This window comes from Oryx dammah, unplaced genomic scaffold (assembly GCF_014754425.2).
Source record: "Oryx dammah isolate SB20612 unplaced genomic scaffold, SCBI_Odam_1.1 HiC_scaffold_17, whole genome shotgun sequence".
Taxonomy (NCBI): domain Eukaryota; kingdom Metazoa; phylum Chordata; class Mammalia; order Artiodactyla; family Bovidae; genus Oryx; species Oryx dammah.
The window spans coordinates 61,009,212-61,037,156 of record NW_024070201.1 but is presented as its reverse complement, the minus strand read 5'-3'; the positions used below and the strand labels follow the sequence as shown (position 1 = coordinate 61,037,156).

The following is a 27,945-nucleotide window of genomic DNA, read 5'->3' as shown; positions in this document are numbered from 1 at the left end:
GAAATTACAATATGACTATTAGTGTAAATTAATTTTTATCTAATCAGCTGTGTGTTTGTATGGAATTGTACTGTATGTGCAAAAGGAAGTAACAGACTAGAGAAATAACCCGTTTGTAATGTCCTCAACTTACTTTTTTAAACCAAAACTACTTTCTCTGTTATGAAATACAAATTTAATATGAGTAGAACCAAATATTTTACCATGCTTATTAAAGGGAACTCACTACTTATATAAAACTGATGTCATTATGTTTGTGTAATAGCTTGCCAATGAAATATTTTAAATTAAATATATTTTTTAAAAACAGTTAATATGTGTTATAAAAGCAGGCTTTAGTATATAACCCAAAATTTTACTGTGTTCTCTTCATAACAGACTTACAGCTTTTTGAAAAAAGCTCCAAGAATAAAATTGATATTGTTGTGCCACAGGATGAAAACCAAAATGAAATATCCCTAGGCAAAACTCTCGGCATAGAAAAAGAATTAGTTAGTGAAGGACAAACGTTGGATATTACCGACTTTACGAAAGTGGTTACTACAGGTATAAAAAACAAGGTGGACTTGGAAAAAGATAATGAGTGTACAGAACTTAAATCACCAAGTATTCCCTTTGTAGTGGCAGATTCATCAATGGAAACAGAAAAGATCCATCTAGAAAGAACTGAAGGATTAGATCTTCACCATGCAAATATACATCTGGGGGTTGAAAATAATAGCACATCATTTAACAGTATTTTAAATGAGATGGCTTGCCATACAAATCATAAAGAAGTTTCTGAAGATGAGCCATTCAAACAACAGTTCAGATTGTTTCCAGGGACTCAAGAAAATACCACAGAGAAGGTAATTACAAATAGCCACCAAATCAAAACAGATCTGGATTCTTCTGTAGATGTAAAAAGGAATCTTGTCCAGTCTCAGAAATATAGTTTACAGGATTCAAATAATGTTATGTTAGATGATAAACAATGTAAAATAAGACAGACACAACTGGTAAATAAAAAAAGTGAATGTAGCCTATTGCCATTTAAAGAAACTTCAGATGTTCAGCAAGTTGGTGACGGTCCTTCAGAGCAACCTGAACTAGCTATTCCTTGTGATATAGCAATCAACCACCCCATTTCTTCTGCTGTTTTCAGTGAAAATTTGAATGTACTTTTAAAGAATTCAGATAAAATTGTTAATACCATGCCTATGTTGGTGACACCCAACTCAAGCCCTAGGAAAAGAACTATATGGAAAAATCTGAATGATATGCAAAACAGTCAAGTTGAGAACTGTTCGGGGTATCTAGAAAACAATGTGACTCTTTCCCATCTTCAAATTAACAATGAGAATATAGATGCTTCACAAGCCAAAGATATGAAAACTGCTATTAATGTGAAAACTTCCACAGAAATGCAGTTTTCCAATAAAGAAAGTCAGATTGATAAGAATCAGATAACTGAAGTTAAAAAAAAAGACTGCTTCCCTAATGAAAGACAGCATACATTGTTAAATAGTACAGAGAAAACGGAGTCATTAAATGACATTGTTTCAGGAAAAATTTACAGTGAAGGACAGCTGGAAGAATCATGTTCATTTCACATAAAGCCATCTGGAGATTTAGTAAACATAAGTGGAAGGTCAGCCTTTGATCTTTCAACTTCAGATAAAAAAACTGAGAAAACTCTAGTGTATGTGAATTTTTTAGGCCCTAGTTCTTGGTCAAAAGTAAATCAAATTGAAAGTCAAACAGTGAGCACTTCAACATCTAGCATTCCTTTGTTGCTGAACGAGAGACCAGTAGGTCTGTTAGAAAACAAAAAGATTGTTTCGATGACACTTTGTAAAAATGTTAGTGTGGATGACGCCAGGAAGGATGTTGGACCAGGTAAGAAAATGATTATTTAAAAATTTGTTTTTCTACTTATTATTCTCAGTAAAAATTTTCCAGATTGTTTAATATGAAATTTATATTACTATATATTATTTTGCCTAAACCTAAAGACTCTGTATATGTATATATATATTAAAGTAGGAAAGGTTTTACTTAAACGGAAGCAGATTTCTTTTCACTTAAATCTGAACCAGTATTATCAACATAACATGTACAGAGGTCAACTGCATTTTGGAAATTAAAAAATCCTTTTCATTATCAAAGAACTGAAACTAGCAAAACCAATCACATTTGTGTCATTAATTTTAAATTAGGAACATCTACCTAATCCAAGTCTCTCTTTTTTTTTTTAAACTTTCTAGAGCAAACACAGTAAAGTTCTTGATAAGGCTTCTGCCTGCATTCATATTTACTCCCTTTCTTTCTATACTAAAAACACACAAAACAAGCTTCCTTCTCTCAGAACTGTTTGTTTCTCTCGCTTTCTTCTAATTTTTCCCTCCTTCCTTAATTTTCCTGTTTTGTCTGTCCCTTCACTAGCACCACAAATCCAGCTCTTTGCTTTTTTTTGTTTGGCAAGTAATAGTGAAGTGAAAGTCACTCAGTTGTGTCCAGCTGTTTGCGACCCCATGGACCATGTAGCCTACCAGGCTCCTCTGTCCATGGCATCTCCAGGCAAGAATACTGGAGTGGGTGGCCATTCCCCTCTCAGAGGATCTTCCTGACCCATGGATCGAACATGGATCTCTTGCATTGCAGGCAGATTCTTTACCACCGGAGCCACCCAGGGAAGCCAAGTGAAAGTATTAGTTGCTTATTTGTGTCTGATTCTTTGTGACCCCATGGATTACAGTCCCCCAGGGCTCCTCTGTTCGTGGAATTCTCCAGGCAAGAACAGTGAAGTGGGTAGCCTTCCCCTTCTCCAGGGAATCTTTTCAACCCAGGGATCAAACCTGGGTCTCCCACATTGCAGGCAGGTTCTTTACCATGAGTCACCAGGAAAGCCCCAAGTAATAGTGAGGTGTAACATTACCTTTCATATCCTTGATATATTGTTTGAAACACAATCCCTTAATAGTTATAGAATCCTTGAATCCCTTAATAGTTATAGATCAATCAATATTGATACATTCAAATAGTAAAGATTTCAGATAGTAGGGACTGTTCTATTCTTTAGAATGTAGTAAAAACTACCACATGAAATAAAAACATCCTCCAGAATAAAAAAAGAGGGAGGGGGAGGTAAATGGATGACATACACATGACTTAATAGTGAAGGTACTGAAACTAGGTGATGAGTACATTAAAGTTCATTCTACTTTTGTGTACTATAAAATTTTCATATTAAAGCCATTTTAAAATAGAAAGGCAGTATATCTCATGTATAGGTATTGCATAAATGTAACAAAGATAATTACTGTTTAAGAAGTATGATTATAATAAAAATGTTTATTTGCTAATACCAATCTCAACATGTTTAAGTTGTTGGGGCTTTTAGACAGCCTTAGATTTTTAGGGAAATTTGCCTTGACTTCCCTGGTGGCTCAGACAGTAAAGCATCTACCTACAAAGCGGGAGACCTGGGTTCAATCCCTAGATCGGGAAGATCTCCTGGAGAAGGGATTGGCAACCCACTCCAGTATTCTTGCCTCCCCCCCCAAAAAGCGGGGCTCAAAGAAATATTTTGGGCTTCCCCGGTAGCTTGGGCAGTAAAGCATCTACCTACAATGAGGGAGACCTGCGTTCGATCCCTGGATCTGGAAGATCCCCTGGAGAAGGAAATGGCAACCCACTCCAATATTCATGCCTGGAAAATCCCATGGACTGAGGAACATGGGCTACAGTCCATGGGGTCACAAAGAGTCAGACACTGAGTGACTTCTCTCTTCTTTGCCTGTTTAACAATATGCATTTACAGAAATATGGCTTATTTACAGAATAAATATGGCTTATTTACAGAATAAATATGGCTTATTTACCCATTACAGAAATATGGCTTATTAGGAAAGCTTTGCATGGCCCCTCTGACTTTAACAGGCTTCTTTTAAAAAGGAAATTGAGAAAATTTTAAAAAGAAGAAGTGGGAATTAAAAGCAAAGCAAGTATATCTTATTTGAATGGAGAAGTAATTAGGGAAAAATAAAAAACACTGTAAAATCTCATTTCACAAACTATCATTTTCCTGATATAATAAAATGCATTAACTTCAGATTCCATTAATTTTGTCCATCAAATGCAGCAGTTAATGCTGTTAGTCAATAGACAGGTCTAACGTTTACCATTTTCTTACAAGTCTTTACTTCTAAATTAAATCTCAGTGATAGAATTAGGATGCAAGGAGAGATGACTAAAATTCTATAGTAATTCAACTTGTAAAATACTCAAGACTCATAAAAGATACTCCTAAATATCTTTTAGCCTTCAAAGACATGTTTCTCTAAATTGTTATCTATTTATTAAAACACAGTGACCCCCCTACTAGACAGCCCTTTGTTGGACTTCTTATAGCCAATTTCTTTTTAAATATAATTTAGAAATCTTTCAGTTGGTTCAGACTTTTCCCTTTATATTAGTAAGATGTTTACTATATAAATGTTTATATGCATAGGCAGTCCAGTAACCAGGGGAATAAGGATAACATTTTAATGTATGTTATATTGTTTGAGAAGATCCTAACACTGTGTCACTGGTTGTAAGGTGAAATCAGCAGGTTTTTGAAAGTAGCAATAAAATGTTTTCTGAAATGAAGTACCTAATGTAAGAGCAAAGTCTATGAAAACCAGTATTCAACATAAGAAGAATACAGAAATTGTTACTTTTTAAATACAAAAGCATGGGATCAGAGAAAAACAAGTTTAGTCACTAAAATGAGTCCCTGGAGAATAAAATTCAGTTGTCATTTCCTCTTTGTCAACCAGATACTACCAGCATTAACAGAGTTGCTGACACTTTGAATAACTCAAGCATCCATCCAGATCCCAGGGGAGAGCCCAGTGAAGAGAGGAATGCAATTGCAAAGACTTTTTATGATTCTTCTTTTCCCACAGAACATGTAAGTCAATTAAAAATATTGCTGAGCAGACCTTAGTGAGCTAATTCTACAGATATGTGTAGAACTGTATGCATCTGGATGGTTTAAGACCTAACTGATCTCCAAAATAATATCAAGAGGGCAACATGGCACCATTTTTCACAATTAAGGTTGATGGAAAACAGCAGGAAAAAGTCACAGTGTATAAATCAAATAGATATAATCCAGCCTGTTTGGGGAAGGAGAGTGTGAGGTAGTGTATCATGTACTTCTATTTTTTAGTCACTTAAATTTAGGAATAGTGGCATTTGAGCATTTAAACTATTAAAAAATAGTTCACTCATTTGAGCATTTTAAACTATAATAAAAGCTGCCTTAAATAAGTTGTTTTTAACAGTGCTTAAAGGTAATTTATATTATTTTCAGAAATTGACTATTCCAAAGGAAGAAATTGTCTATTTTAAAGTATTTCAATTAAAATACAGTATGTGAAAGGATCAAATATTCATAAGTATATGGTATCAAGTACGGATGTAAATATTAAGCAAAGTATTTGTACACATTATATGGCTCCAAGAGTCCATTTGTATATGAAAAGCAACTAACTACAACTGAGAGGTTTTTGTTGGGTTTTTTTTTTTTGGAAAATTTGTAAGTTTTTAAACTTAAGTGTGCAAAACTTCAGTGAAAAAATGACTATATTGTTCAAAGCCTAAAAAACAAATACAGCTGCTATAAGGAACCCAAAAAGGTTAGGAAAAATGACAATATTTTAAATTTTAAAGATGCACATTAAACAACTTTTTTGAGCACTATTATAAAGTGAAAATTATAGCAGTAGCACAGCCTTATGAATAAGTTTCTAATAGTACATTTTATTTCCATTTTTAAATTTGAGAAACCTCAAGTAAGGTAGCCTAACTGTCCCTTTGGGAAAGTTGAAACTAAAATCAGGATCTGAGTTTTTCACCTTTGCATAATTGAGCTCAAAACAAAATCATTTCAGCTTGATGTGCAAATGTTCAATCTTTAAACTGTGGTAACTAACGCACAGTAGACTAGGAACTGGGAAATCTAAGTTCTGACCTTTAGCTAATTGGGTAAGTCAGAATCAAATCAAAAGCAAAAAGAAGCTTCAGTATCAAAGGTAGACATCCATTCTGATTGGGTTGAATACTTAACACTTCTAACATAATTGTTCTATTTTCAAACAGTTTAAGGGTATGATGGAAATTTCACATCTCCCTTTCAAGCCTATTTTTATTAAAAAAAAAAAAAAGATAAGTTCTTTGTAGCGCATCCCTAATGCTTTTTCCGTAATTAGTTAAGAATTTATAAAATTTAAAATTTTGGAGAAACAACAGCTTTAAAACACACACTTTAAAACCATATTGAGGCAGTGATACAAATACGAAGTAATTTTCCAGAGCATCGAGAACAGTTTGCAGTGGACTTAGACTCGGTATCTTGGCTGTTACATGCTACATCACCTTCTCAATTTTCGTTAATAGAAAAGTTTCTTCTAAAAATACTGGTGTGTGGAAAACACCCTAAATGTCTGTTTAGCAAAGTGATCATCACTTGGTGTCAAGCAGTGTGCTCTGTATCATTGTCCCAGCTGATGCTTGGTTACCAGTTAACATTTAATATGGGACAAATTTAAAAGCAGGTGAACTCTTTTGCTTAGTCTACTGAAAAGGCTGTGATCCCTGGATTAAACAAAACCAATCTGACCTCTTTTACTTATGTTTTTCTACATCACAGGCTGTTGAATGACAGCTCATGGGCCATATGCAGCCTATTGCCTTGTTTTTATTAACAATAAAAGCTTATTAGAACAGCCACACCCATTCCTTTACCTGTAGTTCTATGGCTGCTTTTGTGTTACAGTGACAGAGTCACGCAGTTGTGAGGGAGGCCACTTGGCCCACAAAGCCAAAAATGTTTACTCTGGCTCTTTTACAGCAAAAGTTTGCCAACTCTTGTTCTAAATGAAAAGTGAATTTTATGAAGACTTATGGCCAGAAAGGGAATATAAGTTCTTTAAATTTTTCAACATATTTTTATGTATACTGTCCACGTCAGTCTTGTAAAATTCTGGGTAGTTATTATGAGTTAATTCATTTCCTCCTGTAGATCCAGAGTAATGTGTTTTTTATTCTTAGAGGGGGTTAGGTTGGCAGCCTGCTGCAGTCTTGATTACACCCAGGAATGAGGATGGGAGAGAGGAGCCAGAGAAAGCAAAGTCACTTGTCTGCACATTCAGTATTAGGTTCATTCAGAATTTTAAAATGTAACCACAGGCTTAAAGAGAGGACTACTGCTACTAGGCTGGGGAAAACTTCAGGCCAAAAGCAGATCTTTTGAGTCAGGCAGAAAGAGGTGAAGAGGTGATTTTTTAAGCAGAAGGAAAGGAAGGAGCAAAGATATGTGGCAACGTATGTGTAAGTAGAATTACTGCTGTAGGCTACAAAACCTAAGTTAAGCTAAATAGGACAAGTTTTGTTCAGTGTAAACTTTAAAATTACATCCTGCTTCTCTCTATGGCCAATCCTTGCTTCTGCCCCTCTCACTAAGTAGGAAAAAGGGAAGTGTAATGTGTGAATGTCTCCTTCCTTCTTCCATCAAGTCAAAAGATACGGATTTTGGGAAACTGGGTAGTTTGTACTTGATATCAGATGCACCAAGATGTTTCTAGCATTTTATTGGCAAAACAGGACCATTATATCATCAAATCATTTTACTCCAAAATTAGTAGCAACCTAGCTTTGGACTTGGTCTACTTCTCTGTTAACTATTCTCAGTATTGCATGAGGCTGACACACTGCCCACGCATAGATGACTTTTAATTCATTTTGGCCCTGTGAGCTACACAAGGTATGTTGAACACTTACAAGCCAGACATTATAAAAAATATATATTTATGTGCATTTTATCCAGTTACTCTTTACAGTAATAGCATTTTGTAACCAAAAGAATCTGATGAGAAAACTGAGGTCCACAGAAGTTAAATGAATTGCTTCATAAAAACATAGGCAATGAGACAAACATGAACCCAGCGTCACTAAGGATCAGAGGCTAAGACTCTGAGGAGATTGGTGGTTGACTAGAATTCTCAGGGACCAAACAGTCCAAAAGGACACATCCTTTAGGGAACTGAGATAAATGTAAATATTTAAATTCAGTTTAAAAAATTGTTACTGTATCATCTCACTTTGAAAATACATTACAAAAATATGCCACTTTTATCAGATTGGAAAATACTTTAATGTAAGGCAGTATTCAAAGATCTTCACAAAGATTTAGGAACAAATGACATTCATTATAGCTTAGCAACAGTAAACATTTTCCAACAACTCAAATGTCCAACAATATATTAAATTATGAAACATGGAATATGATGGAGCCATGGTCTTTCTAGAGGGAAATGTTAAAAGTTTTTAACCCAGCATAGACAACCATATAAATGAACCAGATTTTTAAAAACTGTATATAGAGAAGAGTCTAGGGTATTTATATTAAAATGTTTAATGGTGGTTGCAATACTGGGTAATTTTAATCAAATTCTTATTCTGTTCCGTACTTCAAAAATATATTCCCATCCAAGATTTTATCTGAGAATCCAAGACCATAAAAGACTTTTTTCAAGAATTAACTCAATTTTGCCACAGCCTGCAGCATGTGGGGAATTCCCTGACCAAGAACTGAACCCTGCTCCCTGCAGTGTAAATGCAGTCTTAACCATTGCACCACCAGGGAAGCCCTCAAATTTATTTCTGATAGGGATAAATTGGAAACATGTCAACAATAGGTCCTAGGTGAATTATCACACATCCATAAGAAGTATTTTGCAGCCACTGACATTTGCTTATGAGAAGTTTGTATTGTATAGGAAACAATTCAGAAGGAAAAACTGATATAAAATTCTATAGAACAGTCAACACTAAAACACAGATGATAAAAATAGAAAGACTAATACCAAATAATACCAAAATGTTGACAGGTCTCTCTGGATAGCGGATTACTAGTGATTTTTAGTTTCTTTACACTTTTCTCTTTTCTAAACTTGTAGTTAATTATTTTATATTTAGAAAAAACCTTAAAAATACTTAACACAGTATTAGAAGTATGACCCAATGTGGTGCCTTGGAAACATGCCAGTTAACACCTCACTGCGCTTTCCTGTTTCTCCAACAATGGTGCTCTGAAGCCTAAGAGGAAACCTGAAGTAAAAGGCAGTTTCTATATGGCAGTTTACTTCCGTTAGCATTTAAAATTTTCCCCAGCCTTGATAGAAGATACAAAACATAGACTTGTTTGGGAAGGGAAGGGAAGGGAAGGGGAGTAGCAGACAAAAGAGATTTTTATCTGCATTGTTTTAAATATGTTTTCTTTCAAAGAAAGCTTAAGACCTTTAAGAAAACATTTGTGGTATCTATGGAGTATATCTTGAAGAGCTACTTGAAGATCTTGAAGAGCTACTACATAAGCCTACAAACTCACATTTTATAGTTTTTTTTTGGTGCCAAAATTACTAGGGTGGTAGATGGAAAATAGCCAAGACAATAGTGGGTTTTTATCACATACCCCTAATTGCAAAGGCTGAAGGATTTTCTTTAAATGCTTATTGATGACTGGTTAGAAAATGAGTAATAATTTCAGTGGTAAAACAACTTTGGTATTTCCTAGGTAAAAACAAAGCCGCTGAAATCAACTCCGCTACAAAGCCATATTCAGGCAATCAAGATTAAAACTACTGATATAGATGTGTCTTCTGGTGAAGATGACTGGCAGCACTTGGTAACAAATGAAATAAATGAAACTGAAAAGTTTCTAAGCTTAGAAAATGACAACCAACCTAAAAAAAGAAAAGCAGAAGAGATGGCAGAAAAAACAGATTAAAATAATGTTGATAAATGCTTTCAGAGTGAATTATTTAATTGAAATATCGATGTGGTTTCAATTGGAATAATTTATATCTAAAGCTTTATAGTTGTACTCACTTTACCAGCTTTTTTCTTTGATGAAATTATATTAATGTCGTATTTTTGCTCAATAAATGCTTCATTTAAGATAGCAAGGTTGATATTAGCACTGAATGAATGTTAGCATTTAATTCCCTTTAGTTAAATTTGTTTTTCCTCCATATACTCTTTCATCAAAGCTCTTGGTGCATCTCAAAACCCTTCCTTACAGAACACAACACACGTATTATACAAAATAGACAGTGACCCTTTGTCATTTATTACTTTGTATGCTCTGAAGATGGTGATTTCTTTTAAATATGAGACAATAAATGTCCAGACTGTAGTCAGATTTTAGCCTATGTTTTACTATGATTTCGACTTTCCAAAAAGAACAAAATTATACAGCATAAACATTCAGGTGTCAGAAAGACTCAAAAGGCTGTTTTTCACTTTGTTCAAATTTTGTTTCCAGGCATTCAGTGTGTCATAGAGTTGTTGCCATTGCTGTTTTCCAAATGTCCGATGTGTGCTATGACTAGAAAAATTAAAAACAAAGTTACTAGTCAACCTTTTGTCCTTTGGTATTCTTTTATAACATAATACACTTGTATCTAGTTAGAACAGCAAGGCTAAATATATACAGGAGACAATACAGAGTTGTAAAAAGGACTAGAAGCTTTTTTAAAACAAAACAAAATAAAACAAAAAACCTTTATTTGCCGTACTAATCCTAAACTGGGCTTCCCTGTGGCTCAGCTGGTAAAGAATCTGCCTGCAATATCAGAGACCTGGGTTCAATTCCTGGGTTGGGAAGATCCCCTGAAGAAGGGAAAGGTTACCCACTCCAGTATTCTGGCCTGGAGAGTTCCATGGACTGTATAGTTCATGGGGTCGCAGAGTTGGACACAACTGAGTGACTTTCACTATTCACACTAATCCTAAACCATCTATTTTCCTGAACTACATAAACCAGACACAGAAGTCATTAGTATTCTAGCCAGTGCTGAGCCATTAAATGAAATGTGCTGGAAAATAGGACTCTTTCATTAAATAAGCTAATCACATTCAGTCTGAACTTTAATAAAATTATGATAAATAGGAACTATTTAACTACAGTCAACTGATAAGAACACCACCTTGGTTCTCTATAAACATTTAAGTGAAACAGAATAAATTGTTCTACAAAATGCTGCAAAGTATTAGTGTCTTACCTGACAACAACTTTTCTCTGGGTTTGATCAATTTTGCAGTAGACCATTTTAGTTCTTACCGCTGGAAAAAAGATGTGACTTATTATATGGAAAAATTCCCAAGGAAAACAGCCGAAAGCACGAAACTGTGACCAAGCCACAATAAAACTACAGTTTCCCACCACTATTTTACAAACTGGCTCTTTGAAGCGCAGCAGTATGATACAACCAAAAGGAAGGCCACATATTTGTCCTCTGGTTTGCTGCACCAATCTGTATTAAATATCACATAACGATTTTCAGTAAGAATTCTAGTGTTCTTCCTGAAATCACAAAACAGGAGGCGGGAAACAGTTTCTAAGGTATTATAGGACTGTTTGAGACTTAAAAGCATTCCAATGAAACAATGTCAATAGTTCTGTGCATTTTATTAATCTTAAAATATCCTAATTACATTGCACTTTATAAGGCAATTATTAAGGCTTCCCAGCCAACACAGGAGACCCAAGAGACATAGGGTTTGACCCCTGGGTTGGGAAAATCCCTGGGGAAGGAAATGGCAACCTAATCCAGTTTCTTGCCTGGAAAATTTCATGGGACAGGGGAGCTTGGTGGGCTACAGTCCACAGGGTTGCAAAGAGTCGGATGTGACTGAGCACAGCACACAATATAATTATTGAAGAAGGTTCTATTCCTAGGCCAATCACAAAAATGTGATGATGGTATTTTCAGATCATTTACTATGTGCCAGGCACCGAGCTGGCACATGCATTAATTACATGCATTAATTTATTTAATCTTCACAACCACAAATTAACTCCTACATTCAAGTTTCACAGCTGAAGACCTAGTCTCAAACACAGGTTTAATACTAAAATCTAGGCTCTTAACCACTACAATATACTGCCCTAAAGGCCTTTTGTTCTACATGACTTCAAGGAATAAATACACACCAAAAACCACATGTGCTCATTCAGTCGTGTCCGACCCTTTGTGACCCTATGGATTGTAGCCTGACAGGTTTCTCTGTCCACGGAATTCTCCAGGCAAGAATACTAGAGTGGGTTGCCATTTCCTTCTCCAAAAAAACCACATAGCAACTTACTGAATATAATTCCACTGAATTTTCACAGTACTACAAATATAATCTGCTCAACTACTAAACTCAGTTTCAAGATTAAAAATCTTATGTTTCCTAGGTTAGAAAGAAATTCTAGAAAATGTTCCAATTGCCTTACCATCAATAACAAATGCTTCAACATCATCAGCTCCAATCTGAAGTTCTTGTTGCATTGTGTCAAAAGAAATTTCTTTATTTTCCACTGCCATTCCCATAAAAGTAAGCAGTCTCATTTTTGCCATATTCTGTTCATGTAGTAGGCCTGAGAAACACAGTAGTGAAGCCAGATAAGCATCCATACTAATTACAGCCCTGCATGATAACTCTTGTGTAAAATTGTGTCATAGTGTTAATTTTCACATAGCTTCTTGTATTTGCAAACCATAAACTGATCCTATAATCATATTATGGAGCATTTAAAATTATTTTTCTATGTTTCCTTATTGCTTCAGTGCCACAGGTGACACATTCAATGTTAAGATCAGGCTATAAAATGATATTTTTAGGCCCTAAACATTTTGTACATTTTCTATTTTTAATATTTATTTTATATATTTTAGGAGATAAAGTATACAAAATACATTTCATAAAGAACATTCTAATTTAACTATATTACTTAAAACTTATTTTTACTAATAAGCTCTTCATTTAAACACAGGATTCTGTATCCATTGATACTTACTGTTTTCTGTGATACTGGTAAACATGGAATCTTAAAATATTTTAACATACATTCAGTTATGAAAACATTAAATTTCCCTTTAGGCCACTTTGGATTTAATACTTCAAAGTCAAACTGCAAAAGTATATTTAACATTTACAGGCTGAAAATGATTAGTACTAGATAAAGTAATAGTGATACCTGTTCTTTTTAAGGCAAAAGTAGAAAACTACAAATAATTCAAAATTTGCCTTATAATTTCTAATGAAATATTATTATAATTATTCGGATCACAAACAATTGTCATACCTAAAAGCAAACTACCAAGTCCCCATCCTTTCTCTGTAAAAAAATTAAAATTGAGTAAAGAGATTAAATGACTTACTTATTGGTTACAAAGTGGCAGTACTAGGCCTAAAAAATAAATTTACAAATAACTAGAAATACAAATATATACAAATCCAGAATACCCAAATTATCTATTCCTAAATAGAAGCTGAATTATAACACAGATTACTCCATTTCATGTTAATTTCTTAAAACATTTCTAAAGTTAATTTAGAAATACTTACACATTCCTTTTCTCTGAACTTTCAAATTATGTAAACTCAGCAAATGACACTCTCTAGTAATTAGGAGCCTCAAGTTTGTACTGGTAAAAAAGTTCTAAGTACTCCATAAATAAATTTGAAATTTATAACATAATTTTAGCAGAAGACTAGGGAAGCCCATTAATATAGGACATAATTGTTAATTAGCTGTAATTATGATACACACTTTCTATGTGGCACTGATTCAACAAAAACATGATCATCATAACTCAAATGAATGAGGTACCCAAGTAAGTATTGCTAAGCAGGTTTAATGGAAATCTACAAGCATCAAAAAATCAATTAGTGCACATTAACCCTAATTAACAAATGCAAATTAGATGCTGATTAACTTTCCGAAGCAAGAAGGTAGCAACCGGACAACACTAGATTACATGTGGACATGTTAGGGCGATTCAGTTGACACAAGATAGTGCTACTGTTGGCCCAAGCTGTCAGTGTTAATAAAACGAAGTGTTTTGAGAATAACTGACGCCACCTGTGGAATCTACACATTTATAACCAGACCTTCAGCTGTAATAACGTCTTAATACATTTAAAACCCAAAAATAAACATTTAATAAGATGTTTTGGACAAACAAATTACTAATAAATGATTGCTAATCTGCACAGATTGTGACAAACAAAAGGCCAAACAGGGAATCTGATTTGTGGTTTACACAGAAATTGTTATGTTTTTCCTATCACAGAGAACTAATACAAAGTTTATTTGTATATAATATTTGTCAATACAAGAAAATTCCTTAACATTACCAGTTCTATGGACATACATATTGGCCTCTTTTACTATGATAAAATGATAGAAATTCCTAAAATTTCTAAGATATAATTTAAAATACTCATGAAGTTAAATTTATTTACTGCTACTCCTTGTGCAGTTACAAGATTACCATAAATCAAAAAACTTATCAGAGGGAAAACTATTTCTCAAATGAATTATGTAAAACCATGGTCTGTCTAACTCATGGAAATCTGCATTTAAAAACACTTCAAATTGATGTTTAAAACAAAGAACCAAATTTAAAGCCTTTAGGATTCTTGTTCTCAAAATCGAATTATTAAGCCAGTAAAGTATGAGTTAAAGACTTGTAGAAAGCTGTGCTTTGTTTCATGAAAGTAGATTACCTTCAACAAGGAAGTCACAGTGTTGTGTGTCATATTTCAATTTTAAAGTTATAAAAAAATCTAATTTTATGGAAACATTTATTCATTACTAATATGTCAAAACCTTAATGCAGTAATAAAAAAATGTGCATCATTGAGCAATTTCTGCATTGTCACTGACCCCTGTCTTAAAATGCTGCAATATAGAAAACGTAATTTTAATGCATGCAATAGCTTATGAACCAGTGCTCCTTTGAAACAGTCAATTACACATCAATGGGGGAGTGTCAAAGTGTTAATTACTACTCCTTTTTCTTTGGTGTGTAAATAAAGAGGTTGCTGACACTAACATTCCATCACATAGCTTCATGCCACAAAGCAAATTAACTGGGACAGAATGTGGTTTTCTAGGTCTAGAGCACCTGGCAAAGCACTGAACACAAACACACTTGCATCTACTTTATCTTGGTGTATTTCAAGCGCCTTATTATGTTCAGAATAATTCAATCTTCCCTAATTCCAATGGCTGCACCAAAGTTATAGGTGACAGGAATTAATGATTACCAAATTGAGGACTAATAGTATAATCAAAGTAGATTATAAATGTATTCTTTATCTACAACCAACCAGGAAGACTAAATTCAATTTTAATATGGAAAATTACAACTGGCCTTTGTGTTCTGATCATCGTCCAGTAGAAAAACTAAGCACCTTAGCTTCATTTGTCTTCACTCTCTAAAAAACGGAGTTTTAGAACAATTAAACCTGTTCAACTACAGATTTCCTAAGGTTTCTCTTTTTAATTTTAGCCATGTTAAAAAACATGCTCCAGAAAGAAAACACTGAACATATATGCAGTCTGCTCAATGAGGATGAGTAAGATTCAATTCAGCAACATTTACTGAACTCTGTTGGTCTAGAAAGAAAACTTCAAAGATAAACATCACAAAGCTTAAACTTACTATGCTGTCTTCAACAAACTGTCACACAAAATCACCATAACTCCACTTCTAACTTCATCTATAGTTTCACTTAGATCTGCTTAGGAATACAGTATACTTTGTTCATTGGGGGCAGTGATGGAGAACCAAGTGTAAAAGACTGTATTAGAAGGAAAAAGGGTATCTGCTACAAATTTAAATCACCATGCATCTAAGGAATAAGATACACCACTGGTTAGGGTAATCTACACATAAGGCCATAATCCTATTTTGCTGGATCATACATTCCTATCTCTCCCTATCCCTCCAAAGAATAATCCCCAAAACTTACCAAGTGAATCAATGAAGTCTTTATTATTCTGATAAAACTTGACATATGATGCCAATTTAGCACTCACAAAAATGGTTAAAAGCTATACAAATAAAGACAAAAAAAAAAAAGACAGTATTCAATACAGAATCAAGATTTATACTAGCTTTTTAAGATGCTGACTCTCAGCAAGGAGACTCTACATTTCAGTCTGTTTGATCAAATTACCATGTAAATCTGCTTTCATCAAATTCACTTAAGATGAAAGAATCAGTAAATACAATGAGCTCTAAACGATTTACCCCAAAAGATGGCAGTAATGACGTAGTACTAATAGAAAATAATCTGTAATATATTTATAACTAGAAAAATGCATTCATGTGTTTTTAAATATCAGACTTATTTTCCTAATTGGGGGCTAGCTGACACTATATAATATGAAGAAATTTGTATTCTCTAAGTTCATAATGGAGAAGATGAAGGAAAGAAAGGAAGAACAGGAGTGTTCAGCAGTGGAGAAAAGCTAAATGTTAGTCCTAAATTTCAGTCTGTTCCTGATAAAAAATGAATAAACAGTTCTCTTTCTAGATTTCTCTGAGTTGTGTCCATTAATACAAAGAGTTCTGGGTTCAGTGTGTTAGATTTAGGAGAAAACACTTTTCACATTAAGGATAAATTACTTACATCATGAATAAGCTCGCCTTCCAAAAACTTGACTGGTTTTAAAGTAAGAAGATGGTCAAAAAGGAATGCATTTGGATCTTTCAATGCTCGCACAATACACCTTAATTAGAAAACAAAATAAATCAAAGCTCAGAGTCTTGAAATTCAGGTACATTTCACTACCTTTGCAGATTGCAAAATACATTCAGTTATGTGAAATATCTAGGAGTTCAATATACATGGCATAAAAAAAATCACAAAACTGGGGTTAAAACAGGCCAATAAATTGATCAGTGATGCCTGTTTTAACAAAATTATTCAGACAAAAACATAGTTGAGAAAGCACCACCAAAATGAATAAAATAGCAATATTTTACCATTTATGTCAGACATTAAGTGCTTTAACATGTATTATCTCATTTCATCATCATAGCACCTCGAGACACTTAACAGTATTATCAAGCCCACTTTACCAAAGATGAAACAAGCTCAGAAAAGAACTTGCCTGGTTTTAAGGGCCAATTAAGTGGTCAAGTATTTGAATGCAGGCATTCTAACCTGAGTCAACGACGATCTTTTCCACTAACTACCCTTTCTACCAACATCCATTATATACAAGTTCTTGGGAAGCAATAACCCTATGAAGAAATTACCAATTTCCATTCCATACAGTTAAAAAACTGATCCTACTCTTATCACTACTAAATAGATCTAAAACTGCTTAAAGCAGTTCTCATTAGCAATAAGTTAATTTTTATACAAATCCAACCTTTCCCCATCAACATTCCAAAATATTAAGGTAAAATCAAACCAAGATCAAGTTCTACTACCCAGGTTGGGAACCCCAATTGCAGGAATACCCCAAATAGCAAATACTATATGGCTATTTCACATGCATTCTATGGTTCTTTCAATACCAAGTCTTGAATTTTGGTAGCTACATTGGAATCATCATGGAGCACGTGCTATCAAATGGCTTTGGATCACTGGTGGATGCAAGCATGACCTCCACCATATGACCAAATACTGTAGCTTCCCTCTGCCCCCACGACGACAGCCATCACTGGAACACCATGTTAAACATTACCTGTGGGCATCAACTCGAGCCTGGGAAGCATTGTCCTCCGTGTAACTGCCTAACAATTCCACCATAACTTTTGATGCGGCATCACTAAAAAGAAATACAACTTTAGGAGCTTCAGAGTATCATTACTGCCATTCATTCATTCAAAAATATTTACTAAGTGCCAATACCGGGCTGATGATACACATACATTGGTGACTCAGAGACACAGTTCTATGGAAAGTCATGGAACTTTCCTTCTAGTAGGAAAGAGAAACAACTAAGGAAAAATAACAATTAACGTGCCATAAAGGAAAATGGTGATGTTATACAGTAATAAGAGTTGAGAGAGCAAAGAGGAGGCTATTTCATACAGAATGAGCAGGGAAAGTCTCTCTCTGAGGAAATGACACATAAGCTGAGATCTGAAGGATGTAAAATAATTGGCTATGAAGAATATTGGAGGTGGAAGGCTGGGGCTGGATGACTTTCCAGGCAGAGAAGACAAGTTATAAAAAGCCCTAGAGGAGAAAAAAGTTTTTTTGTCTGAGAATAGTACAGCTGAACCTGAGCCAACACCAGATATTTAAGTAACTCCACTAATTACACCCTTCCAATTAAATCACCCCCAGAATTATATGATCAATTTTGACTGCAGTGAAAAGCACAAAATAACTGAATGCATCAACTCAATCTGAACTTAGAAAATGTTTATCTTCACCCTTTATTTCTTCTTTTAAACTGATGAAATCTTCAGCCAGTTATAGAAAGCTTCAGTTTGCTAAGTAGGAGAAACACCCTTTTCATTTGCTAAAAACCCTTCTCTTCTCCCCACATCTGGATTCAACCTGGATAAAATCAGTAAGAGCTATACCATTTATTTTTAAAAAGTTAAATGACATTCTAAAACTTCCCACAAAACTAAGGTTCAAATATATTACCTTGTGGCGGGGAGTGGAAGGCTCACAAGGGAGGGGATATATATATATATATACACACACACACACACACACACACACACACACACTACTTATGGCTGAATTCATGTTGCACAGCAGAGACAACACTGTAAAACAGTTACCCTCCAATTTAAAAAACAAATTACTATCCTGTGATACACTGCAAGCATGGGCACATTTTCCAGTTTTAACAGCCATAGTATACTTCAGTCGAATACAACTTATTAAAGAAAATCTGAATTCATAAAGATCAAATAGTCCATTTAAAGAGCACAGTATCTGACATATAATAAAGCCTCAGAAGGTGTCACACAACTTGCACTCATCAACCACCAATATGAATAAAATCATGAAGGAGGCACCAATAAGTGTAAGCATTTCTTACGAAGAGGGCAAGGTAACGCCCAAAAAGCAAAAACAACAACAAATGACCATTTTCTGTGTACTAAGCAAAAACCACATCTTAAAACTTAAAGCAGCAGCATGACAGAAATTTATAGAGTTTAAATAACTCTCCTCTCCTAGTTCCCTAAGCACGGGGAGCTTCACCGACTCAGGGCCCATCACTGCCCAACACCTTGGGAATGCAATGATGGACAGACAAGGTCCTAACCTTCCCTGAGCCTTTACTGCTTTGTGGTATAGTCACTAAGGTGTGTCCAACTCTTTTGCAACCCCATGGACTGTAGCCCGCCAGGCTCCTCTGTCCATGGGATTTCCCAGGCAAAGATACTGGAGTGGGTTGCCATTTCCTTCTCTAAGGGATCTTCCCAACTCAGGGATCAAACCCACGTCTCTTGTGTTTCCTGCACTGGTAGGTGGACTCTTTACCACCGCACCACCTGGGAAGCCCTCACTAAGCCCACATCCTCATAAGCCTCTTAGCTGAGGGTGTGAAGTGTCATGGTAAATGGAGGGCACTGTAAGTACGGGAGGAGCACTTCAGGCAGAGTGAAGGAGTTGAGTGTGGGTCTAGACCAAATAGAGGTCAGCTTTCCACAAAGCACCAGGGAATAAATGTTTTAGGCTTTAGAGGTCACAGTCTCTACCTCAACTATTCAAATCTTGGCGAAAGCAGACATAGATAATACATAAAAATGTAAATATGGCCATGTTCCAATAAAATTTCATGGATACTGAAATTTGCATTTCATTTAACAGACACATTTCAAGAAATAGCCTTTTTATGACACCCCACCCCCACCCCAATCAATCAATTAAAAATGTAAAAACCATTCTTGGCTTGTAGACCATACAAGCACAAGTACCAGCCTCTCTGGTCCAGACTGGGAAAGAGCATGGTGCTTTTGCATCTGACACAGTTCACTGTCAAGAGTATGATAACCAAGAGGGAGAGTATGTGGGTGGGTGTGGGTGCGCATAAAAGAAAGGAGGAGGGGAATGGACAGAGGGAGTGTCTATATAGAGAAAGCAAAGCTTTTTGCAGTTTTTCACTGCACCATACAGAAATGGCGAGATTACTGTCACATTCGCCAAGTCACACTACAGCAATAAATGGAAGCCCACATCAGAAAGGACTTCTATATTACCCTAAGAATTTTGTACTGTACCCTAAAGAAAATGCAAACCTGAAGAATGACATGCTGAAATTTTTGTTTCACAAAATCACTGTAAATAGAATAAACAGAAGATGACTTCAAGACGTCTAACTAGGAAAATAGACTAATTCAGAGGCAGAAAACGGTAATGCATTTTGGTCATACTGAGTTTGAGGCAACCATGTGTGCTACTCAATCATGTCTGACTGTCTCTGACCCCACGGACTGTGGCCCACCAGGCTCCTCTGTCCATGAGATTCTCCAATCAAGAAAACTGGAGTGGGTTGCCATGCCCTCCCCCAAGGGAATCTTCCCAATCCAGGGACTGAACCCAGGTCTCCTGCATTGCAGGCGGATTCTTTACTGTCTGACTCACCAAGGCAAGGCCGCAACTAGAGAGAAACAGGTGGAAAGCAGCTGAACATAAAGACCTAAAGTTCAGAAGAGAAGCTGGGTTGAAAGCCTGGGAAGGGCACACACGCTGTAGTTCCATAAACCACCACTTCATACTGCCTTACGTCACTGCTGCTTACATCTACTGCTTTTGCAACATGTCCATTTTTCAGAAATAGTCATCATTCACCTAGCACATATATACTGAGTGCCTACTCTTGTCAGACACTGTCCTAGCAATGAACAAAAAGTTAAGGCCCTTGTGAAACTTACTTTTTGGTGGGGACTGACAGATAATAAACATTAAAACATAGTAAGTCAGTTAATAGTAAGTGCAATGGGAGCAATAATAAAAGAGGGAAGGTAGGGGGGAAGCAATGCAAGGGTAGAGGAATGCTGTTATTTTCACAGACAGAGAAAGAAGGCCTTTCCAATGAGGCAACAACTGAGCAGATCTGAAGAAGAGAGGGAGCCACAAATGAGTTGTGAATGAAGCAAAGACTCTAGACAGAAGCCCCAGAAGTCAACTGAAGGAAGCGTTTCAACAGGGAAAGAATGCTGGCCTGTGACAAATGCTGCAGGTATTTCTTAATACGTTAACAGGGTGTGTCTAGGAGACAGATGGGTACTGATGTCCTATCTCAATTTCTCTGAGAACTAGCTTTGGGATTCTTAATTAGGTGACCTTAGTTACTTCCTTTTTACAAATAAAAGACTGAGGATCTACTAAACAGCAATCAGAGACACCACCCAATGAGTAGTCATCAACGACACACATCATTTTAAATGTCTATACCAGAAAAAAAAAAAAAGACTAATTTTTTAAGATGAGCTTGAAAAAAGTGAAAAGGATAATGATAGGAATAAAATATCTAATATTCACTGAGTGCTTTCTTAATTATAAAACCACTGTTTTAAGAACTTCATGTATATCTTATTTAATCTTTCTAATAATGCTATTAGGTACATACTACTATTATTTCCACCTTGAATTGGAAATTGAGGTATAGAGATTTATTTAGGGTCATACAGCTAGCCTGAAGTTTCAGATGGTAAAGAATCTGCCTGTAATGCAGGAGACCTGGCTTTGATCCCTGGGTTGGGAAGATCCCCTGGAGAAGGGAATGACAACTTATCCTAGTATTCTTGCCTAGAGAATTCCATGGACAGGATCCTGGCAGGCTACAATCCATGGGACTGCAGAGTTGGACATGATGAGCAACTAACACATTGCTAGTAGGAAGGCCAAGGTTCAAATCCCAGTAGTGTTATTCCACTGCCTACACATTTATCAGCTCAGTTCAGTCGCTCAGTCGTGTCCGACTCTGCGACCCCGTGAACTGCAGCACGCCAGGCCTCCCTGTCCACCACCAACTCCCGGAGTTCACTCAGACTCACGTCCATCAAGTCGGTGATGCCATCCAGTCATCTCATCCTCTGTCGTCCCCTTCTCCTCCTGCCCCCAATCCGTCCCAGCATCAGAGTCTTTCCCAATGAGTCAACTCTTTGCATGAGGTGGCCAAAGTACTGGAGTTTCAGCTTTAGCATCATTCCTTCCAAAGAATACCCAGGGCTAATCTCCTTTAGAATGGACTGGCTGTATAGTGTATATTAAAATACAGATTCCTTCTCCAGTAGCCTTCATGCCCTCCCTTTTGAAATGGTCTGATATAAAACTATTTAACACTTATTGACAACTGGCTGGAATGCTGCCACAAGTGTGCAAGCATGTAACAGACAGTAACCACTGATACAAAATGAAATAAGCTATTAATGCAAAATCCCCTGCTTACTACTTTTATAATAAAACACTGCAACTTTCACAACAAAAATATAATTTTCTCCTGTATTATTAAATGTAAATAGTCTGCAAGAACTTACATTAACAGAAACACTATTATTGATCTTCTCTAATATATGAAACACCCTAGCGACTTCACTTTCACTTTTCACTTTCATGCATTGGAGAAGGAAATGGCAACCCACTCCACTGTTCTTGCCTGAAGAATCCCAGGGATGGCGGAGCCTGGTGGGCTGCCATCTGTGGGGTCGCACAGAGTCCGACACGACTGAAGCGACTTAGCAGTAGCAGTAGCAGCAGCACTGAAAGTCACTAAAAATTGTGCAATAAAACTAAATTGAAGACTGATTACTTTTCTAAAAGTTTTTAATCACTATGTGAAAAAAGAAATTGAAAAGCTAGGTCAAAATGGCAGGGTTATCCTTCAATACTGATTCTAAAAACTGGGCCAAATCTATCATTTGGTTGCATCCATAACTGGCTGAGGAATAAATCTTTTGGGTATGCAGTTTGCTGGGCTAAATACAAGCCTTAGAAACTCAAGACCTTGCAAAAGCACAATAAAATTTAGTATAGTCTATTGCAAAGTTGGGCTTCCTTGGTAGCTCAGATGGTAAAGCATCTGCCTGCAATGTGGGAGACCCAGGCTCGACCCTTGGGTCGGGAAGATCATCTGGAGAAGGAACTGGGAACCCACTCCAGTACTCTTGCCTGGAAAATCCCACGGACAGAGGAGCCTGGCGGGCTACAGCCAATGGAGTCGCCAAGAGTCGGACACGACTGAATGACTAACGCTTTTCTTTCACTTTCATTGCAAAGTTTCATCTCAGGGACACTGTTTATGTAAGAGACACTGACTAAGGAGAACTGACTGATGGACCCTCAACACTATTAAACAAAAGTGATAGCACTACCCTGTACTAAGACATCAAAGCTTAGTCTAATTAAATAACTCAGTCTAATGTTACACAGCTTTGGGATTAACAGTTGTACCAGTTTTAGGAAAGCAAGTTTTGCTTTTTAGAAAGTTTAAAGATGGGAAAAACTATTTCAAACTTTGCAGTTATCTTTAATTTAGGAGGTGAAATTTACACAAAGAGATTTATAGCAACTCCTTAGAGAACAAAGTAAGAGCAAAAGCACTTATCCTACTTGTCTTTAAAAAATAGTCCCAACTACTTATATTGCCTGTTAAGTCAGTTCATTAATTCTGAATACCTTTTCTTACAATCCACAAGTGCCTCATAAAGTAGTCTTAAAAGGGTGTGTTTTTTTTCAGTGGTGAGGTTCCAGTCAGAAATCCATTTTCTAACCTACAACGAGATTGATAAAAGGAGAAAATTTAGTGACATGGTGAACATATTTGCTTATTTCTTATAAGCAGAACAAGTATTCCACATCGTAACTCACTTGATCCAGCTCAGTTGGAATATACTGGATGGCCCCACAAGATGCTGCCACTTTAATGAGGCTGCAATACACTGTGTACCTTACAGGAGTATTCTTATCCATCCCATGGAAAAGGTTGCTTAGCCTGGTAAACAAATAGAGCAGTGCTTGAGATCAGTGACTATGGTGAGTACATTGAGGCCATCCGCTCTGACAACAAACTTCACAGATACTGTTACAAACATCACACTGCAAGGAGGGAAATGGAGCCCAAAGACACACCACCGATAAGCCATAGCTGAGAGTCAAGTTCTAGAATTCTTTTTACAAATAAATGACAGTAACATGACAAACTCCTCACTTTTTACCAATAAATGACAATAACATGAAAACACCATAGAAAAACTGAGCCTCCTTCAGTTCTTAACTTACAACTGCAGTCTCAGAGATGGACGTTCACCTTCCCGAAATTTGACCAGTTTCTCACACAGGCTTTCAATCAGAGCTTCTTGCTTATCTGGTTCCAGGATCAACAGAAGGGATACCACGCTGTTCATCACACTTTCAACATCTACACGTGTATGGATGACACAACAGCGATACTATAATATTTAATGTATCGAGTTAAATATGTATTTCCAGAATTTTAATATACCAAAGACCAATGAACATAAAATTTAAAAAACTAAAAAACAGAGAACACATGAATTTAAAATAACCAGCTCTGCTGTACCATTATCATTCAGAAAACAACTTCCACACTTTATTAAATGAGGAAGAAGTTACTACCCAGGATCTGGTTTTCAACCAGTAGAGCAGAAGACTGATTCACACCTCCATACAGTATACAGTTACAGCTTTACTGCCAAGATACTAATTATATGCCAAGTTTCATCTCAAACCGTAACCAGAGATTTTAGGACTCCTAATTTTCAAAATTTCCCATCTTATCTCAATAAATAGAGGATTAGTCAAATAATTAGCTTCAATTACCTGAAATTGCATCCCATTTGATAATGTAAACCTTATGAAGAGATTCATATTTTTTCTTTAGTTCATTCTGAAATTACCATTATTTACTGTGTGCAATAACACTCAAAAAACAGATGTGAAAAAGATGTTTTCTCAAAATAGGCTTACTTCACAGGTTTAACAGATGAGAATAAATTGAAAGTGTGTGCAAAGATTAAAAACAACGGTGCTTTTAAAGTTCTAAGGTCTAAAACAAAACAAATATAATTCACTACAAAGTTTTAAAAGTAGGTCTATGATTAGTAATAATACAAAAAATTTAAAAACAAACCTTTATCATCTTCCTTCAGACATACATCACAGGCTTCAATAATCTGAGCTAAATCTACATGAAGGCCACCTTCTGAGTTCTCTTCTGAAATTTCAGCTCCTTTAGATTTCAAATAAGCACGAAGCTCAGCAGCCTGTTGAATCAAATAAGATTGCTCTATATCTATTAGATGAACTATAAATTACAAAAGGCAAGCTCTGAAAGCATCCTGTCCTGTTTCTTAAAAAAATTAATAAATAAAATGTGAATATCACGTTTAATGATGACTTTAAATTATGTTAAAGTTTCTCCCCGCTAGCTCATCCACCATCAGTCTCAAAGGGCTCAGATGGTAAAGCGTCTGCCTACAATGCAGGAGACCCGGGTTCAATCCTTGGGTTGGGAAGATCTCCTGGAGAAGGCAATGGCAATCCACTCCAGTATTCTTGCCTAGAGAATCCCATGGACAGAGGAGCCTGGTAGGCTATACTTCCATGGGATCGCAAAGAGTTGGACATGACTGAGCAATTTCACTTTCATCACTTCAAACAAGTAGCTACACAAACCCATTATGACCCCCACACTGATCACCTTCAGAATGTCTCTCACATCACCTATATATCCTGCTGGATTCTCAGTATACAGCAAAAGCCTTTTGAACATAGCCCAAGCTTTTTGGGGGGGCCAGTGGGGAAAGGGAATAAGTGATCTGTTTTAAAGAAATGAAGTTTCACTGCTCTCAGGTCTATGTAACACGGATACTTTTAAAAGTTACAGACATTACCCTGCTAAGGGATTAATCATTTGTTAAGTAAATGTTTGAGGACCTATCTGAGATAAGCACTGTGAGAGATACAAAAATAAGAAGATGCCTTTGAATGTCGCCCTTAATATAATGTTTCTATCAAATTGCATCTATGCATACCTGGATCAGAAAGCACTGCTGGACCTATAAACACATAACTATAGTACCACATCCAAGTATTTAGGCATTTCCTACTCTAATAATATTTAATAACTTATTCTTTTCAGGACTTCGATTTATGGCAGCTATACATGAATGTAAACAGTGTTTAAGATAATAAAGAACTGAAATGGAGATGCAGGGACACCATTAGCACATATTCAGGCATCACATTTCTAATTCCACAGCTATGTCTGGCTACCTAAGTATATGAAACCTGCAGATCTGATGGCGCAATCTTTTCAGATAACACAGAAACTTCACATGAGTTGGTATGATAAACAAGATTTCATAAAACAAATCTCACCACTTCAGATAGCACTAAACTATCACTGTATATTTCTCTATGAAGGAGACATAGTATGGTGCCCCCCTTCCCCCCACCAAAGGCATTTATTTACTTTCTGCTTTGCATGCACAAAGCAAACTATTCAGTCAACACTTTGCTGTTTTCATCTGGCATCCCTACTGGCCACAGGTGGTTACTCTAATGGAGAGCTTGATGGAAGTTAAATTCCTGAGGCAATCATTTATTTACCCAAAAGGAATGGATAGGGTGAAACAAGAACAGTAGCATAACTAGAAAAGACACTTTAATATAATCAATGGCAAAACTTCTTTTTTAAAAAATTTATTTAATTGGAGGCTAATTACTTTACAGAATGGCAAAACTTCCTGCATCAACAACCCTTTTCCATTTAAAACAAAAACAACAAAAAAATTTTTCCCCCAGTAACCTAACAGCCTATTGTTGATAACCTGATTCCATTCCTCATCATAGGCTTTTTTTCCTTCCACATCTTTTCTAATAATGCTCAACTCCTTCCCTAGCTTTTTTCCCCCCCATTTTTCTTTCCCTTACTCTGCTCTTCAGGTCTGAAAGTTATCTTAGACTAGTAATGTTTTCTCTTCTATCGAAACCAAAATTTCCATGTTAGTAGAGTAGCAGAAAACTACAGAATGACAACACTTAAAACTTCGGAGAAGAGTTTTCAGTTCTGCAAAATTAACGAGAAACTCACTTCGAGTTTAGTTAAACTTGAACTTGAGACTTCTCCGTTTAAAATGAGAAGCATTACCCACGCATACATACCAAAAAGCAAACAGAAACTTAAAAACATTAAGACCGTTCACCAGGTTCAAAAGTCTGGGGGTGGAACTGATGTTATGCTTTCCGAACTCTCACTCTTGCTCAAGTAAGAGTATAAAATACAGTCTACATACGGTCACATGGTAGTAAAGCCATCTTGATCTTCAGTACTAAATTATTTTTCCCTGAACTGCTCACGCCTTCTGAAGATTCGCCACGTCCCACTCTGGATGTGGCTGCATTTCGAGGACGGAAGCAGATATCCGTCTCATGAGTCGTACTGTATCGACAGACAGAAGTGACCACAGGCTGGAAAAGTCCCGACGCCAACCAGGAAGTAGGCTGTCGAGCCTGGGAACCAGCGCTGGGAGCGCCGGCGGGCGGGCTGGTGCAACTCCAGGCCCGGAACGTGCCCCCCTGCCTCTCGGCCTGCCCACTCCCGGATGCGGAGGACACAACCGCGGCTCTGGGGTTGGCTCCGCGGGGCAGCGTTCCACCCGCCTGGGCCGGGCTCAACCCCGACTCGGCCCCTCACATCCGAGTCTCCCCCCACCTCCCACCCTGGCGGCATCCGCGGCCCGGGAGCACACCTGATCTTCCTCGCTGATGTCGATGAACGCCGGGACACTCATGGTGAAGGCCCGGGCACCGTGGACGTTGCGCTCCCAAACCACGCCGACCGGAAAAGGGAACTGGGCCGCGCGGCGGCGCCTCACAACCGCTTCCGGGTCACCCACAGCGGGTCTTGCGGGGCGGGGTCATCGACAGGGGCGGAACCACGGAGACCAATCCCAGCACGCATTCTGGCTGGGGGCGGGGCAGAGGGGAGCCGGGGCACGCGCAAGGGGTCTCCTTCCAGGACTTCCTCCAGCCCACTCTAACTTCGGTAGTTGAGTTGCTGCCGCGTTTGTGGCTCGTGGAACCTACCCAGCGTTTTGAAGTTTTAAGGCAAAATTTTTTCAA

At 36.8% G+C, this 27,945-nt stretch overlaps 2 protein-coding genes across 5 annotated transcripts in view; one reads left to right on the top strand and one right to left on the bottom strand.

The window, feature by feature from the left end:
- CCDC73 (coiled-coil domain containing 73) overlaps window positions 1-10,398 on the top strand; it is a 150,295-nt gene extending 139,897 nt beyond the window's left edge. For all 4 annotated transcript variants that reach the window (XM_040258959.1, XM_040258958.1, XM_040258957.1 and 1 more), the window contains 3 exons: window positions 379-1,878; window positions 4,803-4,936; window positions 9,605-10,398. In XM_040258959.1, coding sequence (XP_040114893.1) covers window positions 379-1,878; window positions 4,803-4,936; window positions 9,605-9,817 — 1,847 coding nt within the window. In that variant the 3' untranslated portion in view covers window positions 9,818-10,398. The remainder of the gene's footprint in view (window positions 1-378; window positions 1,879-4,802; window positions 4,937-9,604) is intronic.
- EIF3M (eukaryotic translation initiation factor 3 subunit M) lies at window positions 10,139-27,739 on the bottom strand. The gene is made up of 11 exons (XM_040258961.1): window positions 27,573-27,739; window positions 24,950-25,082; window positions 24,079-24,217; window positions 23,668-23,791; window positions 23,476-23,570; window positions 17,570-17,653; window positions 16,504-16,603; window positions 15,841-15,922; window positions 12,311-12,454; window positions 11,094-11,154; window positions 10,139-10,417 (listed from the first exon to the last, which is right to left on the bottom strand). The coding sequence occupies exons 1-11, from the start codon at window positions 27,612-27,614 to the stop codon at window positions 10,297-10,299; spliced, it is 1,125 nt and encodes a 374-aa protein (XP_040114895.1). The 5' UTR covers window positions 27,615-27,739; the 3' UTR covers window positions 10,139-10,296.
- Between the last annotated feature and the right edge of the window lie 206 nt (window positions 27,740-27,945).